Raw genomic sequence first — 20,848 nt, 5'->3', positions numbered from 1 at the left:
TCAAAGTTTGTAGAGCATGATGTGCAAATCCTTGTGTGAAAGGAAATTTTGGGCATGTTAGGAGCTGAACAACCCAGTGGTTAACCTATGGGTTGTTGTTAACTTAACTGCTGGTTTGTTTGCCCCTAAAACCCCCAGGGGTCCAAGTTTCGACATCATGCTCCATAACCTCCGAAGGAGCCAATCATGGGTGGTAAAAATAGAAGAGGCGGGTGTTCTGCAGGCAGTACATCCACTTTCTCCCTCTCATTCCCACAACCCATCCGTTTTTTGAGTGCATTGGCAGAAAGGCAGTATATAAATGCAATAAATGAACCGCCCAGAGAGCTCCGGCTATTGGGCGGTATAGAAATGTAATAAATAAATAAATAAGTTCTGTTCTTGTAGACTGCACCATTACTCTTTTAATAAGCAACACACCCTTGAAATATTTCAGCCAACCTTCCCCAACATGGTGCCCTCCATTTGTTTTGCACTACAACTCCCATCATTCCTGATCATTGATCATGCTGTCTGGGGCTATTGGGAGTTGTAGTCTCAAACTTCTGGAGGGATTTCAACAATAAGATTTCTTGTATGAAAACTGAAATTATTTTTTCTGAAAATAATAGTAACATTGCTAAATCATCTAAAGATTGTATATGATTTTTCTACTGTAGTTAGTGTTGCATTCAACGGCCCTGGAGTGTCCTCGTGTTCACAGAATACATATGCACATGGATTGATAGTAGGAGTTGAGAGCTAGGAATACCTGACATACAAAATCCCTCTCTATATACAGAAGTGATAGCATTACTGGTGATCATATTCCACATGTGCAAGGCTTAAATTGTATAATTTTATTAACCTGATAATATTGTGTTCATAGTATATGTAAATCACGGCTGGGCCCTTTTTCGCCCCTTGGCTGCTCTGGGGAATAAAAAAAAAAAAGTAAAAGAATGACCATTTTTAACAATTGCTTGTTTGCTGCTGAAATCCAATGGCAAACTGCTTGTAATGGCTATGGAATGGTAAAATGCCAACAAGCTAAATTTAGCCACTAAGTGCCATTTTATTTTGTTTTTGGAACAACTTATTTAATTAGATGGCGCTTGGGGGGTGACATTCGTTATACGGGCTGCCTGTTGCCCACCTCTTATATAAATGCTCCTTTGAATGAAGTATTTAGATAGGAATTCTATGTGAGATTTTTTTACTGATGATTTATGTTAATATTTTTAAAGTAAATTAGTGAGCACAGCCACACGTTTGAAAGTGCAGAGCCTGTACCCTTCAGGAAAATAATATGACCTAATATAGCCTATTCTTTTTGTTCATTTTAGATGCTAGAAGTCTATGATATTCTTCCTTTTGATAATCCAGATGGTGGAGTTTGGAAACAAGGATTTGATATCACATATGATGAGCACGAGTGGGATAGTGAACCTCTTCAAGTTTTTGTTGTGCCTCACTCACATAATGATCCAGGTAATATAATGCCAAAAGGATCTGAACATTTATTTTATGGTGATTTCATCTGTATCCTCTGCACCTTGAGAATGTGGCTGGAATAATCTCTCAGTTACAGCCAAATTTTATCAGTTTGTCATCATGGAATTATACACCTGGTTCTCTGCAAGTATCTGTTCTCTTAATTTCATACTTATCAATCATCACTTCACATGTTATGAAATCAGCAGACACATACCTTCATGGCAGATGTACTCTATAATGCAGCCTTCCCCAATCCGAGGCCTGAATACTGGGAGTTGTAGTCCAAAACATCTGGAAGACACCAAGTTAGGAATGCTGCTGTATTGCATGAGACTTCTGCACATTTCCCTTCACATTGTTATGGGCATTGTCTTGGCTTGCTGTGGCATACACACTTGGGCCATAGCTAGGCCTAAGGTTTATCCCAGGATAGTCCTGGGGTCAAACCTGTTCATCTAAGTGCCACACAGGGCATCCAGCGCTCAGACAGGGACAAACCTGGGATGATCCTGGGATAAACCTTAGGTCTAGCTACGGCCTTAGTGTAGAGTTAAGAGTAAAATAATCATGGTCATGTTTTAAGAAGTGCATGCAGAGTATCTTTACGTCATAACCTGTGAAGAGTTCCTGATAATGTGTGGTTGTTGTCTGCTAAGTGGGACTAAGATGGAAGGACCCTGGCAGTAGTATGGAGAATCACTGTCCTCATTGTCCCCTCAGATGGGACAAAAGCACAACCTGCTATGAACCTGTGCTTTGTAATGCATTCTTAAGGGGTGATCTAGGAGTATTCACATGGTAAAGGCTTGATCCGTGACCTGTGTCCAGTATAAATCAGGCCTCAATAATAGCATCTGACACGCAATGTAGGAGCTATGTCTGCAACGTTTAAATACTTCTGTTTTGGATGTTTGTATTGAGGAGAATATTTTGATTCAAGTTTTAAGCTATGCTATTTTACTTCATTCCTGTATATTAAGATTGTACATTAAAGTCTTACGCTCAAAATCCTTTAGTCATTACTAATATTTGGGAATTCATCTATATCTAAGCACATATGAATTTTAATTATCCCACTCTTTCTTTTCAAAGGCTCATAGCTGCTTACAAGGGACTCTACACTGATCAGGTCAACACCTACTTAGTTTCTAGGGGTGTGCAAGAAAACATTTTTTCCTTTTGTAATTCTGTTCATTTTGTGGTTGGAGACCTAATTTGTTTACTTTTTCATTCATTAAAATCACATTTGTTTTGCTCATTCATTCATTCATTCATTCATTCACATTTGTTTCCATTACTCATGTTTATGAGCTTTTAGTTTTTCTTTTCTTGTTGCCATCTCTGGTATTAGTTGAAGCAGAGCTGATTTCAGTGAGTGTCTCCTGATGGTTACCAATTTGCTTTCCAGAGTGCCCTGGGAAGTTTCTGGGGCATTTTAAGTTGTTATCACTTTTTTGGGGGGGGAGATACTGGAATGATGTCCAGGGCATTCAGGGAAAATAAAGCAGCCATCAGGATTCATTCATTGAGAGAAGCTGTTGCTACTGGAGAACAGTAATTCCCCTACCCACCCCTGAATGAGTGATGAATGGATATAAAGTGAGCAGTGAAATAAATCCCATTCATACCCACTTGTGGCTCATGGCATTTGTTTAGCAATGAATGACAATTGACTAAATTGAGCCCTTTCATTTCATGTTTTCATTATTAAACAACAAACAAAAAAGAGCACTTTTTAGTTTCAGTCATTTTATAGTATCAGAAACCCCTAGACTGAGATGCTAGTATTACTATTGCAGTTCTTGCTTTTTAAACGTTTAAGACATACATGCATTTAAAAAGATTTCTGTGTGAGCATTCTTACAGTTCAAGTCTGCAAACTGGTCACAGTATAGTTTTAGTCATGCAGATAACACTTGTAAATTGTTTCTAGGAAATCCTGCTCTTCTTTGTATACTATTTAATTTTGGCCAACATGTGATATTCTTATGTTTAACAGGTTGGCTGAAAACGTTTGATGACTACTTCAGGGATCAGACACAGCATATTCTCAATAATATGGTTATAAAACTACAAGAAGACAAAGGGAGGAAGTTTATGTGGTCTGAAATCTCTTATTTTTCAAAGTGGTGGGATGGAATAGATAGTCAAAAAAAGGATGCAGTGAAAAGGTTTGAATATTTTTTATTTCCTTATTGCATGCTAATAATAATAATAATAATAATAATAATAATAATAATAATAATAATTTGTTACCCGCCTCTCCCTCTGGATCGAGGCGGGGTACAACACAAATGCAAACGCCATAAAATACATATAATTGATTAAAACATTTACAACTAATACATTATTAAAAGCAGCACAGAATTAAAAGGCACTTTTAATACTGTCATTTAGCCCATCAGAGGCCCCAAAGCCTGTTTAGTATTATACGACACCAGTGTTCACTATAGTTGTATGCAGTATTTGTGGGTTCATAAATTGTAGTGTTCTAATTCAAAGCTAAACTTGGGCTTCATTCCTACATGCAGTTTAGTGGCATTCCTCAAGCACGAACACTTTGGAGTAGAAATGTTAAGTGGTGGCAAGAAGCCATTATTTTATGAAATTAGTGTCATTGGTTACCACTTAAAACAAAAACCTGGTAATTTGTCTAACTTTTAAGTCTCAAATGTCAGCGCTCACCTACTCCAGACAGCTGTTAAATTAGGCCAATTTCTCCCAGCAGTGTTTGTCATGCTATGATAACTGAATGAACGTTTCCCTACCGGCAGTAACTCTCCTCTTTTTACTTCCCACAAAATGGCTTGAAGGCAGCAGTGGGGAGGAAGGGAGTAAAAAAGGCCGGCCTGGAAGCTGGAGCTAGTGCAGAAGCTTAGCTGTTGTCAGGAGCTGCCTCTTTTCAGCATGCAGCTCCTTTGCTGAGGAAACTGGACTGGTTGCTTATTCACCACCGGGCCAGGTGTAAGGATTTGTCACTAGCGCATTGTATCGTTTTTGGGTTCCTGATCCTGCTAGGTCCTGGTCAAATCAGATCCGTGGGTTGCCAAAATGAAACAAGTCACGGATGCATCAGATTAACAGCTTATTGGTTACACACAAATGATAAATGAATGCAGAAAGAAATGCAAAGATAGCGCACATGTCTGGAGGACGCCACTTGTAGACAAGTGTTGCAAACTGTTGGCTGGAATTTTTGCAATTAGCATGAAAGTGGGTGTCACTGACCCAGGTCTGCATGGCTTTATTAGCTCTGCACATATCACAATAAAACATATCACTCAGACCATTTCTGAGGCTGATAGACAGCATGACTAAATCATGGAATTAGAAAGTAGAAATAGAATGACAAGTGAAAATAAAATTACTGTATCAAATCTGGTACTGCACAAAGAGAAACAAATTAATTTTGTCTTGCTGACAGAAAGCACGAGGATCACCATTCATTTCTTTGAAAAGAGATGTTGCTTGTAGTGTCTGTTATCAGTATAACATTAGCAGTAGTACATAAATATTCAACAGAGGACCTCACAGTTTAATATAATTTGGGTGAAAGCTGAGCAAACCAATATTGTGCTTGATTTCATCTATATGCCCATATCCATAAGCAATCCAATTCAACTCAATGAGAATCTTTCCAATTGCTACTTCAAAAGTTGGTACCCACATGGGGCTGGTTTGCACGGTCAAAATAAGCCACTGTAGCTGAACAAGTTCTGGTTATTTGGAAAGGGAACATAGCCCCTTCCACCAACATCCAGACAAGATGACGCCTTCCCCTCCTTTCTCCTTCAGCACGTGTCAGAGAACTCAGGGGCGTGGCGGGGACTTTGGAGCAGGCAGAAGCAGTGCAAGTATCTCGCGCTGCTTCTGCCTGCTCCAAAAAATTGTACACAAGGGAAGAACTCCCCAGTTCCTCAGTGTTCTCAGTGCATGTCAGAGGGCTTGGGAGAAGGAGACAGCTGGGGATGACCACAAATAGTGCCTGGCTATTGAGCCAGAACAAAATTTGTGAGATCCGGGCATTCAATTCTCAATCCAGTTTCGTTATCAATTTATAAAATTCAGTACTTGTCAACAATTTTATCATATAGCCTGTCTCTTCTTTGACACCGCTGCTAATGTAAAAGAATGACCTGATGATTGGCAATTAGAGCCGCTTGGCTTTGGTTAAGACACAGATAGCAGATCAAAATGGGTTTTCATGCTTGGATTTCACGCGTCAGAAATAACTTTGCAAAAGTGATATTTACACTTTGGCTGTATTTCTACCTAAACTGGAATGTTAAACATTTGTTTCAAAGTCATTTACACACATGTTAATGGAGGTAGATGAGATCTGTACCGTTTCCCCTTACATCCGTTTATTCAGCTTTTTGTCTACAAATGCTGCTACTCATACTGTGCAAATTAATAAGTGCTCGTAGTCTTTAAGGAATGGAATTTGGAGAGGATAGTGGGAAAATCTGAGTTAGGAGGTAATACTGTGAGTGAAAAGCAGGAGTGTTCAGTAAGCAGCTGGCAGGTTTGTGGGAGAAGGTGAAAGGAAAGAGGCCAAAAGAAATAATTTTCCCCAGTTGATTCCTTCCACCAACCCAGCAAGGGGAAATGAATGCCAAGCAACCACTCCAGAGCCGAAGCTCTCTGGGTGGCTTACAATATGCACAACAACACAACAGACAGCACCACAGAGATAACACATCTAAAAACAATTTTGATCCATCAGCCAAATTGTAAAACAAATCCAGGATTGATTAAAGCTCATCACACGCAGTCAAATGCCTGGGAAAGGGGGGGCGGGAATTGACCCCGCACCAAAAAAATGGCAATGTTGACGCCAGGTGGGCCTCATTGGGGAGATCATTACATAATTGGGGGAGGGGTACCACCGAGAAGGACCTCTCCCTTGTTGTCATCTTCTGAGCCTCCCCCAGAGTAGGCATCCACAGGAGGACCTTAGATGTTGAGCGTTTTGTACTGGTCAGTTTGTGCTGGGAGAGGCGCTCGATCAGGTATTTCCAGTACAATATGTTTTTATAGTTGATACAAATGGTTAAAAAGCATCTTTTTGAAAAATGAAGAGTAGTTACTAATATTTAAAGATGATCATTCCCAGCTTTGGGTTGTAGTCCCATTGAAGTGAATGGGACTTGTATTAGAGACTAATCGTGGATACAACCTATTGTGTGTGATATTTATTTATTTATTTATCGATTATTTAGAGTATTTTTATCCCGCACCTCAGCCAAAAAGGCTCCCGGAGCGGCTTACAAATGATCAGTAAAGAAGACAGTCCCTGTCTTCTAAATTTCATGTCTTCTAAAAAAGTGTGTGTGTGTGTGTGTGATATTACAAATAATGTACTTTGGAGACAGTTATATGCATGAAGAAAAAGAATATTAAATGTGTTTTTCAGGTTAATTGAAGTTGGCCAGTTTGAAATTGTAACAGGGGGATGGGTCATGCCTGATGAAGCCTCTTCGCATTATTTTGCTTTAATTGACCAGCTGATTGAAGGACACCAATGGTTAGAGAAGACATTGGGTAGGTTCATGTAAATTTTGTCTTATAAGCAGTTTTATATTTCATTAAAAGGATTTTAAGAGATGAGTTGTTTATTCATTGAATTTACTGTTTTCGTTTACATATTGTCAAACCAGAATTCATGACTTGCAGGCAGATTGCAAGTTGCAGTTGTTAATTTATGTAACAGTGCTTTTGACATCAAAATTCCTCTTCCCTGCTCACATGCAAATCTTCTTCCTCCTCCTCCTCCTCCTCCTCCTTCTTCTTCTTCTTCTTCTTCTTCTTCTTTTTTTTTTTTGAAGCTAATCATGGTGCAGGATTACATCTGCAACAATGTTAACCATAACAGTTCAAACCAGAGTTTGCAAAGCCATCTCCAAGCGTGTTTGCAGCTAACCATGATTAGTATTAACAGCAGTACTTATGATGACCAGGAAAACATTTAGAAATTATTACTACTGCAAACTGCTTTTGTCTATAGACAAAAGCAGTCAACAGTGTAAAGTAACCACATTACTTACTCCAGATTGGTTCTACTACTAATCTGGCTAATTACTCTGTACCATATAAAACTACCAATCTCTTAATGGATAAAAGATTGCAGTCTTCAGTGGTCATATCCAGTGGTGTCATTCTGCGAGAGCAAAGCTTTTACAGCTTGCAGAATCCTGTTCTGTTCTTTGTGCAAGTGTCAAATCCAATACTTTGATTCTGCTTGAGCAAGCTCTTCCGTCCAAGGTGTTATGGCTTCATTGGACTAGCTGTTGCTTGTTCTAGTTGTACTAGTTTTGGGCTATATATCCAGTGTTATGCTATTAGAAAAATTACAAGAGTTGCCAATGTTTTGGTAGCAGTTGTACAATTGCTATCAGCGCTAGACAAGCATCACCTTGTCTTATGAAGTTGTAATAAGTCGTGCAACAATTTGCAGAACACCTTGTGCAGCATGTCATGCAAGCAAAATAAAAGTACTGGAATGGAATGGATGCTTTGCACTATCAGAATGGCATCTTTGGATACTTCACAACATTCCCAATGTGTAATGATTATATAGCTGAAACGTAAGCAATTAAAATTACATAGAAAGTGCCCTTATAATAAATGCTACTTTAAAAACTCAACTATTTATAATTGAAGTGTTACAGCCAAGTGAAAGTCATGGAGTTTTCTAGCCGTAGTCTGACATAATCTATTATGTGGGTAAGACAGATATTTTTGAGACTAGAAATGATTAATTTTATTTCTACAAATCCTCTGATGGTACATGTTTTTAAATACTGGCTAACAAATTACAAAAGCTGCTGGCTGATAAATAGCTTAGGGAGCAGTCCTATGCATGTTTATACAGGGAATTACATGCTGGCTAGGGAATGCTAGGAGTTTTAGGACACCCCCCCCCCCCGCCCATATAAACATGCATAGGCTTGCGCCCTTAAGGACTTTATGCTGCAGTCCGCTACACATCTGGGAATAAGCACCATTGAATTCAGTGTGTATTACTTCTTATAGACATAGGATTGTACCGTAAAAACTTGTTTTCCCACCGAACAGGAGTTAAGAATCTGCGATGTTAATAGCAATAAAAGGTGCTTTGTTTTGGTATGTTATTGAATTGTTTAATCTTTAACACATGTTCTCTTTATCAGGAGTAAAACCAAAATCTGGCTGGGCGATTGATCCCTTTGGGCATTCACCAACCATGGCTTATCTTCTGAAACGCACTGGATTTTCCAATATGCTTATACAGAGAATTCATTATTCAATTAAAAAGCATCTTGCAACCCAGAAGTCACTGGAATTTTTTTGGAGGCAGAATTGGGGTATGTTTTGCTTTCTTCCATGACCTTATATCATTGTGACAATACTTTGTAGCCAAAAAGTTTTGCTTGGACTGGAACATTTAAAAGACAAAATGATTCTACTATGAGGCAATCTTCAAATTAATTTGTAACTTCAAAAATAGGTGTACTACTGGCTGCAATACAGTGCATATACAAGATATCCCAATTGTAATGAACTAAGCCTTTGTTTATGGAAAGCTTGTGCTCTAATAACTGTCAGTGTGTAAAGTGTCACAGGACTCTGGTTGAGTTTGCATATAATGCTAATGTATGGTATGGGTTGTGGAATTCTGGATTGTTGTAATGTGCAAATCCAGCTATGCTAACAAAACATGGCTTGTTAAACAAGAGCAACTGGGAAAGCAGTTGCTCTTGTTTGTTGTTGGGTTGTGAACTCCGGCTTGTTTAAACAATGTGTTATAATGGTTCTGGTGTGATTGTTCATGGGTTGTTTTGTCAGGCTACCGTGGCAGCCGACAAAACTGATAAAAACAAACTAAACCAAAACACTCAGCAGCTCTACATACCAGTACTACAAGTACCAGAAAGGTATTTTGGATACAGGGAGGGAGCAGACGAAGGAAGAGGAAAATAACTCAGGGATTGAAAAAACAAACCATGGTTAGTTCAAATCTGCCAGACAAACCCTGAGGAGAGCAACAAGCCATGGGTTAAATAAACCATAGGTTAGCATTATATGTGAACCACATCTCTGTTAGTGTTACTGAAACAGAAATGAACATATAGTGTTATATAAATTTGTGGAAAGCTACTGTCTTAAATTCTCTACGCATTTGTAAATTTCAAGGTTGGAATAAGAAATAATTCTTAATGCATTCAAAATACAAATAGTATTTCCAATATAAAGCAGTACTGCAAAGATTCCTAACACATCATGAAATATAAAATATATAATTAAGAAATGTAAAACATTGCAGTAATGTTGTTGTTTTATTTTGTGTTATACTATCAGTGACCCAAAGTAGTGTGGTGGCAGCTCGAAACAGATTTCTTGGCAGACGTTTTTGTGTTAACTGTGTGCATAACGCTATCTCATGTATCATTAGCCAGAAGACAAGATGTTTTACTTCTGGTTTTAAGCATCCACCCGATAATTCTGTATGGCAGAACTAATCAATCAATCCCCCACCCCACCCCAGCATTCTGTAATTGTTCCTTCTTTCCCTCTAGAGAGAGGACAGTGTTAATAGAAACAATAAAGGAACCTAAGAATATAAAATGTTTAGGGAAGCCTGGAGAACTGAGTCTGTCTAACCTTGAGAAGAGGTTGAGTGTAGGACATAATAAGGATTGCAGGCATTGATTTTTTCTGACCATGTGTAAGCTTCAATTCCTGGAAGAAAAGGTCAGGCATGGAACCACTTCTCAAGTCTCCTTTCTAAAATCACAATAATTGTGGCTGTAGTCCTTATGAAAGAGCCTCTGTTATTATACATAGTAAGTGACTAGATTAAAATGATGTTTCTAGGTTTGTTTGTTTTGGGATATATTTCGTTTGGGCTTAGATTTATTTCTGAACCTGTTGGTTCCCTATTTGGTTTGACATTTTGGGGGCTTCCTGACATCGTATTTGAATGGGATTCTCTGCAGTATGTTTTATTTGGCACTTCTGTATTTCTCTTGTGATCAGTTAATCTGAACACCTTGTTAGTGAAAAACATTTGATATATAGCTGAAATGATAAGAGCTTATTGAGATGCATCGTATGAGATGCAATTTACAGTGAATGATTTTTGAGGTGGTGAGTTCTTGGCAACTGGGTGTCATTGGTAGGCTTGTGAGGTGCACTGGGGAGATGGGACACAGCAGATCACTTGAATGTATGCTAGCACCCTTTACAGTTGCAAAACAACTACTGGCTGCAATCCAGTGCATATACAAGTCATTCCAATTGTAATCTTGGATTATAGGGGTGGAAAAGTAATTTAGTATGTAAACTGATTAAACATTTAATTCTGTCAACTAAGGAAAGAGAATGACAGTTTCTTGGCTTGTGATGGCTAGCAGACTTGGGGAAAGCCCCAATGGGGCACAAATATCACACATGTAGACTTTTATATTATAGCAGTAGACTTCATACTACTTGTAGGAAAAAGTACAGACAGAAGAGCATAATAGTTGGCGCACATTGAACTGATTAAAGCACAGACATGCCAGTAAATGGACACTGTGTAGGCCAGTCTATGATATAGAAAGGAGATTTTCTTTTTATCTTTATCTTGCCTATTTTAATTCTAGATTTGGGATCTAATACGGATATTCTCTGCCACATGATGCCTTTTTATAGCTATGATGTTCCTCACACTTGTGGACCAGATCCTAAAATTTGCTGCCAGTTTGATTTTAAGCGCCTTCCTGGGGGAAGAGTCAACTGCCCCTGGAGAGTTCCTCCTGAAGCCATTCATTCTGGAAACATTCAGCACAGGTAAAATACTTGATGATATCAATGAATCTGAAAGACAGACATAAGTTTTACAAGCAGTTGAAGAAGTCAAACATGTAGACTATGGAAATTTTTAATTTAAGATGAAGAAAATTGGTTTTGCCTTTCTGTCTGTCTCTCTTCTCTCTTTCTCAGACACAAACACATTAGTATTTATTTATTTGAAGCGTTTTAACTTGGCTCTTCAGCATGCTTGCGCGTGCACGCACACACACACAGCTTCCAGGGAGGAGCAAAATGCAAACCCTGGCAATAAGTCTTGGACAAAAATCTTGGACATAGTTCTAGGAAAAGAGGAGCCAAACATTGCTGGTCCCTCAGCAGGGCCAATAAAGCAGGCCTGCTTCCTTTCTCTCCCTTTTCTGCAGCCTAGTGGAATGGCTACTGCTAGGTGGCAATTGATGGAGGGAAGAGACTGATGAAGCTGGCTTCTCAGCGGTACTGGTGGTGGCCCCATTTCTCTTCACTTTCTCAATGCAGCCTGATGGAATGGCTGTACTCTTATTTATTTACAGCATTTTTATCTTGCTCCTCAGCTGAAAAGGCTCCCGGAGCAGCCTTATAAATAATCTGTAAGAGAAGATAGTCTCTCCCCACAGGTTTACAATTTTAAAAGACACAAGGAAAACATAATAGGCAGGGAAGAGGAAAACAAATTAAGTCTTTCAGCCAGGCTGGTGGAATGGCTCTGTTTCCCCCTCTCATCTCCCTCAGTACAGCATGCTGGAATGGCTGTTGGTGATGATATTTGAGGGAAGAGTAGCCTTATGAGGAAGTAATTGTCTTCTTCCCCCCCTGCCCCCAACTGCTTAAAAGGCAATTTTATTTTTAAACTAGAAGTAAAGTGTGTTATGGATGGGGGTGCGGATGCCCAGACCCAAAGTAGGACAAAGAAGGTGTTGCTTCTGACCCTGCAGGTATCACAACTTGGAACTGAGACAGTGGCACTGAGGCCTTTGGGGCAAGCTCTCACTTCACATAGGGAGAAATGGGGGACTGGAAGCTGCCTGTAAGGTGTCAGCTGGCTATTATAGACTTGGAGAGAGAGAGTTTCTGCTGCCCTTTAGCCTTAATGTTTTCTATTTAAGTATTGATATGTGTATTTCTATTGTAAAGTGGCCAGGAAATAGTAATATATGGAAGAATTGAGAAATTCTGCCTTCCACATGAGCCTCCCTCAATACTAAGGTCATATCAGATGGCATTCTTTGAATCTTGGCCCAAATTTTTGAAGTGAGGCAGGTAGTGACCAGAGAGAATGTTCTCCTGAGAGTTTTGCCTGACACTGAATTTGACGTTTTCTGAGTGCCAGGGTGTTTAACCTAGATTTTCTAGCATACTAAGCAAGCTAAGCTAGTTTCTTTGTTTTTTTTATTGGTGTTGGTGATTTTTATTAGTTCTTTCAGTCTTTTATTCTGTTGCTTAAACTGTGTTTTTATTCTGGTGGGTTTCTTTACTGTGATGAGTCACCCTGGGAGTTAATTAACCTAAAGAGCTGCGTGGGTCTTTGAAACATTCCTGGGGCAGAGTCTCTATCATTTTTGTTCTACTGCAAAAGCTTTGTGCAAGAGTGTTCTTAATGCACAACTATAGGACAGCTTTGCTTGTTGGAAACCTAATTTTGCATACAACATTGAAGAAGGAATACTTGTTGGTTTTGGTGAATGTGGGGAAAACCTATCGACATTTATGGACTATGAAGAAATCTAGTTATTGTTGAACAGAGGAATTGATGCACAGAAAAATTGATGCAAACTACATGTGTGTTTTTTCCTGACTTGTGAACTACGTGAAATCCAAGTTAACAAAATCAAAATAGCTATACTCTTGGGGAGTAAGTTGCATTCAACTTAGTGAAACTTAGGTCTGGATAAACATGCATAGGTTTGGGTTGCATATTAGATCAGAAGTAATAAATTGTAAAATAACCATATTATTCACTCAGGAATCAAATTTGGATGCCATAACTCTTATTTTTAAACACCTTAATAATTTACCCCCTATCAAGTGAATTTTTGCAGAGTTGATAGAGATGACTACTTTGTAGCAAATATCCATTAACTTATCCCATTTTTTATCTCCAAGGGCATGGATGATTTTAGATCAGTACAGGAAGAAGTCAAAACTTTTTCGTACCAAAGTTTTGTTGGCTCCACTAGGAGATGACTTCCGCTACACTGAGAGTTCAGAATGGGATCAGCAGTATCAGAATTATCAGAAGCTATTTGATTACATGAATTCTCATCCTGAATTACATGTTAAGGTAAGGTACAGCCACGCTAAGACAGCTATTGACCTGGTTTGCATGTCAAACTAACCCATGGTTTATTTAAAAAATAAAATTATTATTATTATTATTATTATTATTATTATTATTATTATTATTATTAAAACCATGATTTGCTGCCCTACCTAAGGTTTGTCTGGAAGATGATCAACCAAACCATGGTATGTTTCCTCAAACCTTGGGTTGTTTATTTCCTTCCTCCTTTATCCACTCCCTCCCTGTATCCCAATTGCATTTGTAGCACTGCAGTACAGGCATATAAAGAGGGTGAGGTTTTTGCACACTCTTACCTGCTGCCTCTGTAGCCTGGCAAAAGAACCCATGAACACCTGATGATTCTGGGTCCACACATAATGACAATCCATAGTTTAAATAACCCAAAGTTCACAAACCAACAACAAACCATAGGTTTTCTTTGTGAGTTGTTCATGGTTGTTGTGACATGCAAACCCAGAATGATAGGTTAAAGTTCGCAGCTCACACATAATGACAACCCACAATTCAACAAAACATGGTGAAATAAATGGTTTGTCGTTATGGTTTGTCGTTATGTGCAAACTAGGTCTTTATGAAAGATCTCAGGCCTACAGTGGCTCAGTTTCCATATAAAGCTAAACTGTAGTTTAGTGTAATGTGCACAAATTGGAATGAGCATTAGTGAGACTTGGGCTCTTGCACTCCTTCTCTCTCCTTCTCCTGCGTAGCCAGATGGATGATTTTGGCAGCATTTAGTTTTGCTTTCATGGGATCATGACAAATTCAGGTCAGTTTCAAAACAAGCCAACATCAAACCATGACATATGAAGCTGGATTGTTAAACTAACCAGAATTTGTTATAAGCCATGATAAATAACTAATGAAATACATGAGCTGATACAAAACAAAAAAAATTGCCAAAAAAAAGTTTTCTTTAAGGAAAGCATAAAATTCCTTCATTCGAATTGAATAAAAGTGCTTCAGTTGAATTATATCATATTTTAATTTGCTTCAGGCTCAGTTTGGGACCTTATCAGATTATTTTGAGGCGCTGCGTAAAGCTGGTAATTTGGATGAAGAGAACAGTAATTCAGTTTTCCCTGTTCTGAGTGGAGATTTCTTCACATATGCAGACAGAGACCATCATTACTGGAGTGGATATTTTACATCACGGCCCTTCTACAAGCGCCTAGATAGGATTTTAGAGTCATATTTAAGGTAAGTAGAGTCAGTTTGAATGTTTGAACCCTGATGCTGTAATAACAAAAGTGCTACGTTTCTATGACCTAGTTCTCACATGATAAATTTGAGGGAGCTTGGATAATGCCCCCCCGCCCCGCCACATTGCCAGCCATTGCTAATTTCCCAAACAAGAAATAACAGTGTGGGATTAGCATGGCTGGGTTGTCTCTCTAGGTTGAAGATGGAGAATGTCTGGGCCTCTAGATATTGGACTACAAGTCCTATTAACTGGCTGCGGCTGCTGGTAACTGGAGTCCAACAACATCTGAATGGCCCAGCTTCCCCTCTCCTGCTGTAGTTGAAGGCCCAGAGAGGTTGACATGCTTTCTCTGTAACACTTTTCAAAGTACATGGTGGGGTGGTGGAGGTATGGTAGGTGATGCCACTTGTCTCTAGATGCTGGTGATTTCCCCTAGATCAGTGCTTCCCAAAGTGGGCAGTACCATTTTAACATTAAAATGAATCTTCAATTAGACTTCTTTGTATAACACTTTTATAACACTATACCAATACCATAGGACCACCATCCCCTTTTATAACACTTAAAGCTTTAGACTTGTTGGTGTTGCAAGTGTTGTCCAACTGTACTATGGAAATTTCAGAGCTTTTTGTTGTTGTTGAAAGGCAGCATACAATGTTCTAAATGAATTATACGTTATTTTCTTTCATTTCAGGGCTGCTGAAATTCTTTATTCTCTGGCTTTGGTACAGTCCAAAAAAACAGAGAAAATGAAAGCATTTCCATCAGCGGACCACTACAAATTACTGACAGAGGCTCGGAGAAACTTGGGACTTTTTCAGCACCATGATGCCATCACAGGAACTTCTAAAGATTGGGTAGTTGTGGATTATGGTACTAGGTGAGTGTCCTAGGTTTTGTAGTATCTCAGTAGGTTTCTTGGTTTAAAGACAGATCTAATTATCTGGGTTTCTATTTTGGGGCTTCTATTTTTCTCTCTGTGTTGTTTTAAGCTTAACAGTCTGATTAACAGTTTGATGTTTGTCAACACTTTGTTATTGGTACGCCTTTTCCTCCTAGTCCTTTAACACAAAGAATGCTCAAATTTAGCCTCCCAGAGCTACAGCATTTATTTTATTCACAGACTTTTCCATTCATTAATGAACTTGAAGAAAATCATCACTGATTCTGCTCACATTCTTATTCTAAAGGATCAAGAAATGTATAGTTACAACCCATCCGTACCATTCCTTACAATGGTGAGTTTCTGGAAATAATTTGTGTGATTGCAGGAATGTATTTTTCAGATGCTCTTCCTATGGAGGCCACAATTGTGTTGGTGACAAAAGCCAGTCATGTGTGAGGTTCTCACTATAAGATGACTGGGATGCATTGTGCATAGAAAATTGTAAATCTGAACTGGCCCTTTGGTAGCAAAAGGCCTAATGCAACCCAGAGAGCATTTGTTTGTGATAACTGCAGGAAGAAAGATCTGGGGAGAAAGAATGGGGAGTAAAAAAAACCACACCTTATCTTTGTTGATCAGCGGGTAAATACTCATGTTACTTGTTTTAAGCCCCTAATAAGAAGAAGTAGCACAGCGAACACTAAAGATGCAAGCAAAGTTAGGTTATGAGGTAAGATAGGGTTCCCTATACTTTTTGGGCCTGTGGGCCCATTTAGAATATTGTGAAAGTATTATGGGTACAATCACAAATGGCTACTGTGAGGGAGCATGCCCATTCAGAAAATGACAACCATAGTATTTCCCAGCAGGCAAACTAATGAGGCTAAAGTCAAGCAACAACAAAACATCCACACATACCATCCCCCATTGCTCCCTTCTGCCCTCCCAACCCTCTCTTTGCCCCCACCCCACCCCATTTAGCACCCCTTCAGCCTTGCCTTGTCCCACCTCCACAGGCTACAAGGACTGAGTATTCTTTTCTTTTCTGCCCACCATCTTTATTTCTTAAGAATAGATTTAGATCGACGTGGGGTTCAGAGGTATTAATGGGAAATGAAGATAAAAGTGGCTGGAGGCCCTCATTTTGATTTGAGTTAATCAAAACCATCAGAGAGAGAGAGAGAGAGAGGGGATAGATAGATGGATGGATGGATGTTTGAGTAGGGTGTCTGTGGGCTTCACATTACCAAACACTAGGATACGGTATTGTGGTTGGTAAAAGAAAAAAGCTGACCTTCAAGTAGTGAAATAATCAATAGCATGATAAACAATTACAGTAAAAACATGATTTCATAGGTTATTTCTTATTTAGTTTAAAAGAGTCAGCTATATGAAATGATGGAACAAAACTAGTAAAGACTGCTGTTTGTATAAGTTGCATAGAAATTCTCAGTCATGGGACCTGAATTACCTGAAGGATTGTCAGCTCCAATATGAACTGCCCATGCACCAAGAATCCTTTTTATTTTCCCATACCTTTAAAATTGTTCAGATTGTAATGCTGCCTTTTATCTGCTGTTTTATCTCGTGCTGTTTTATTGTTAGATTAGATTTTATGGATTTTATATCTGCCCTGGAAATATTATATTGAAGGGCAGCATGCACTTTATAAATGCTGTGTATGGGATTAGAATTACTCTGCGCAGTTGGCAACGTAGCTTTGTCTATCTGCTTCACAGCACAACCCTATACATATCTACACAGAACTGCATTGACTTCCGTAAGGTTTACTCGCAAGTAAATATAGGAATGGACCTTAATGAAATTTAAAATGGACATTTGTTTCATGTGTTATATCTGCAAGTAAACTGGACATTTTCCCCATTGGTAGGATGATGCTCAGTCTTCACAAGACATGTTGCCGCACAAGACTGTTATAGAACTGAGTAAACAACCAAGGTAAATATTTTGTTTCTTAATATTCATTTATTTATTATATTTCTCTACCCACCCACCCACTGCTGAAGCTCTCTGGACAGTTACTTTTGGAAAATAACTTGAAAAATTAGATGATACTGATAAGCACTCATCTAATTTATTCTACTGATTTTTTTTTAAAAAAAACCTTAATCTGGTTCTGGTAGATATCAGGTGACTTGTTAAATTACAAAATCAAAGTAGTATAATTAGAAAAGTATTTCACTAGCCCATAAAAGTCTATTATCAGTGGTGGCAGATCTGCTGTCCTTGGCCGAACTTCATAAGGCACTTCAGACATTCCAGGACCACTCCTGCTGTCAGGACCACCCCTCTGGCTGTTGTTGCTTGATATATTTGTGTAGGGGTGTGTGTGTGTATGAGAGAGAGAGAAGAGAAAGAGAGACAGAAAGAGATTGTGTACTGTATAAACCTGCAATATTGTAAGCCCCACCCACTTTTGGCTCTGGCCCTGTCCACTGCCAGGTTATGACTGCAGTAATGTGGCCCTGGACAGAAAACGGTCCCCCACTCTTGTTTCATATATCCGAGTTCATGATTAATGAAATAATCTGAGTATGGAGCAATGCTGTTTAAATAAAGAAACGCTATATAGGGTTGAATCTAGAGTTGCGTGGAGCAGAAATCCACGAATTGCCTGTGGGTGGCTTGTGGGGAGGAGATTTTCATCAATTCCCTCTGAAAATGTACTCTGGGGCATCGGGGGGGGGACGACCCTCTAAAGCAGTATGTGAAGTGATGCTGGGGGCTGCGGCAGTGGGTGGGGGGGAGGAGGAATGTGTAAAAATCACCATCCTGCCTCCTTCGTCTATTAGGGAGGAGAATCTTGCAGAGGGTCACCTCTGCATCAAACCCATTTTACCAATTAATTTTAATTATATGCTGCTTTGGGAGTATAGTGGAGTATAAATTTAATACCTATCTTATGGAGCAATCCTACACCACCCAAAGAGCATCTGGCGGAAGACATAGGCTTGTCCAGTTTATGGGTTTCACAGCTGGAAGCAGGGCTCTGACCTTGGAGTCCAGAAATCATGCTCTCTGTCCGTTCCCCCTTGTTGCCTGCACAGTTCTCTCCGTGCCGGCTACATCTCTGCACTTGGAAATGGAGTGCAGAGATGGGGAAGGGGGGCATTCCTGTAGTGGGGATGGGATGGGATGGGATTAGGGCATTGGCCATTCAAGGAAATCTATGGACGTCTCAGCCTCCTTCCCTCCCTGTCCTTGAAACCTCTGCTGGATCAGCAAAATGCCCATCCAGCTTAAATGCAGAGTGTCAGGCACAATGTGCCTGCTGCTCTTTATAGGATACCTGTAAGCCTCTGAGTTTAGAAGCTAACCAAGTACCCAGGGCAGATCAGAAAGGATTTCAGCCTTTGTAGAACTATTTTCAGATTAAGACGTGATGCACAAGATTCACAACTGCTTGTGTTCTTAATATCTTCTGGTCGAAGGTGAACTGCAGAACAGTGTCCCTTCATTCTTATTTTTGTATTCTTGCAATTTAAGTCCAAAGCCATATTATTAGAAATAATATTTTATTCATATTTGATTATTTGGCAAATAAGGCAGGATATAAAGTTGGGAAATATGTACCATACCATATCTCAAAATATATGCTCTCTTTGAAAGCTGTTGTAAAAAGCAGACACGAAGAGGAAGCAAATGAAATGCTAAGAAAGATAACCATGACAATAATGTATTTTATCTGAATGAAATAGGCACAGAAGTGCATTAAGTAGTAGGGCAAAATAAACATCATTTATTGTTAATAAATCTGCCATGAGCAAGGAAGAGATAATTAATAATAATAATAATAATAGCAACAACAACAATTATGATGATGATTATATAATAAATTGAGCTGGTAGTGGAAGGTTTCTTGCCTTTCTAATGAATTATTTAATGGATTTTCTAGCAAAATGTCTGATATGCTTAACTTTTTCTCAGTCTTAATGATCAATAATATTACTAACCAAGAATCTGAAAATGGAGTACTGCAATGTTTCAGGACAATTCTCTCTGGTGCTTTTGATTATATGGTGCTGTTGATATCAAGGAGAAACACTAGAAAACTACTAACCTTATGAATGTCTAATTTATCCAGCACAGGTAAACAGCATTTTAAATTAATATTTATTTATTTATTTATTTATTTATTTATTTAAGGATTTTTATGCCGCCATTCAGCCAAAAAAAGGCTCTCATGGCGGCTTACAAAAGTATTTCTTGACAGTCCCTACCCACAGGCTTACAATCTAAAAGACATGACACAAAAGGAAAGGGGATTGGGAGGGAGGAGGAGGAATATTGTATGTAAGTTTACCCAAGTGAACTGCTTTTGGTATGACCTTGAAACTTAGTAATTGCCGGGCTGCCTGTGATAAAAGTTAAAACCAGACATCTCCATTGCTGTCAGAAGAGCTACTAGTAATGGGATAGAGTCATACAGGTAGTCTTCATAGAGTTCAACAAAGCAGGACTATAAAAACTGTGAAAATCCATTCTGTCTTCCCATCTAGAAACTGGAAGTATGAATAAGAGCTGTGCTGTGCACACTGCTTCTGTTATTATTGCTTTCACAACATTTATAGTTTATAGAGTTGTGCTATGGAGACTTTGCACATCTCTATGGGTGTTCTGCACAGGGTCAGTTTTGCTTTCTGTCCTGAGCTAGGCTGTGACAGGCACCTTTGATAGGGAGGGCAGCCAGCACCACTGCTAGCAATAATGGTGTGGGAAAGTGGTTTAGGTAAGTACTGTTCATTTATTGTCGTAATTATTTGTGGGGGGTTGCAAAAAAATACCAGGACTTTGTACTTTTTCAAAAATAGCTTTAGATAGGTCGCAGAGGCTGCAAGTTACACTCCAACATGTGGCCCTCCAGATGTTTTGGTCTACAATTCCCACGATCCCTCACTATTGGTGATGCTGCTAGGGCTGATGGGAGTCTCAGGCCCCAAAAATCTGGAGGGCCGCAAGTTGCCTCCCCCTTTTATAGAGTATTTCAGAAGGCTATGAATTGTGACCATGATCTATATATGGTTAGTTTTATAAGAAAAAACATTTCAGAGTTTTCTGTCTTACATAATTGTTTAATTAACCCACAATTTGTGACAGCATGTGCCAGATGCGTGCAGCTGCCATTTTAAATATGCAGTGTCCAATCTGG

The 20,848-nt window shown here is 39.0% G+C and overlaps 1 protein-coding gene across 1 annotated transcript in view; it reads left to right on the top strand.

The window, feature by feature from the left end:
• The window catches only part of MAN2A1 (mannosidase alpha class 2A member 1), a 75,030-nt gene that overhangs the window by 21,150 nt on the left and 33,032 nt on the right, over positions 1–20,848 (top strand). Inside the window, exons 3-12 of the mRNA XM_063129538.1 lie at positions 1,326–1,470; positions 3,476–3,647; positions 6,893–7,020; positions 8,649–8,822; positions 11,103–11,289; positions 13,393–13,570; positions 14,586–14,788; positions 15,487–15,672; positions 15,916–16,030; positions 17,570–17,637. Of these exons, the coding sequence (XP_062985608.1) occupies positions 1,326–1,470; positions 3,476–3,647; positions 6,893–7,020; positions 8,649–8,822; positions 11,103–11,289; positions 13,393–13,570; positions 14,586–14,788; positions 15,487–15,672; positions 15,916–16,030; positions 17,570–17,637 (1,556 nt within the window). The remainder of the gene's footprint in view (positions 1–1,325; positions 1,471–3,475; positions 3,648–6,892; positions 7,021–8,648; positions 8,823–11,102; positions 11,290–13,392; positions 13,571–14,585; positions 14,789–15,486; positions 15,673–15,915; positions 16,031–17,569; positions 17,638–20,848) is intronic.

Source organism: Elgaria multicarinata, chromosome 6 (assembly GCF_023053635.1).
Source record: "Elgaria multicarinata webbii isolate HBS135686 ecotype San Diego chromosome 6, rElgMul1.1.pri, whole genome shotgun sequence".
In the NCBI taxonomy this organism is placed as follows: domain Eukaryota; kingdom Metazoa; phylum Chordata; class Lepidosauria; order Squamata; family Anguidae; genus Elgaria; species Elgaria multicarinata.
This window is presented reverse-complemented; position numbering and strand designations above follow the sequence as displayed.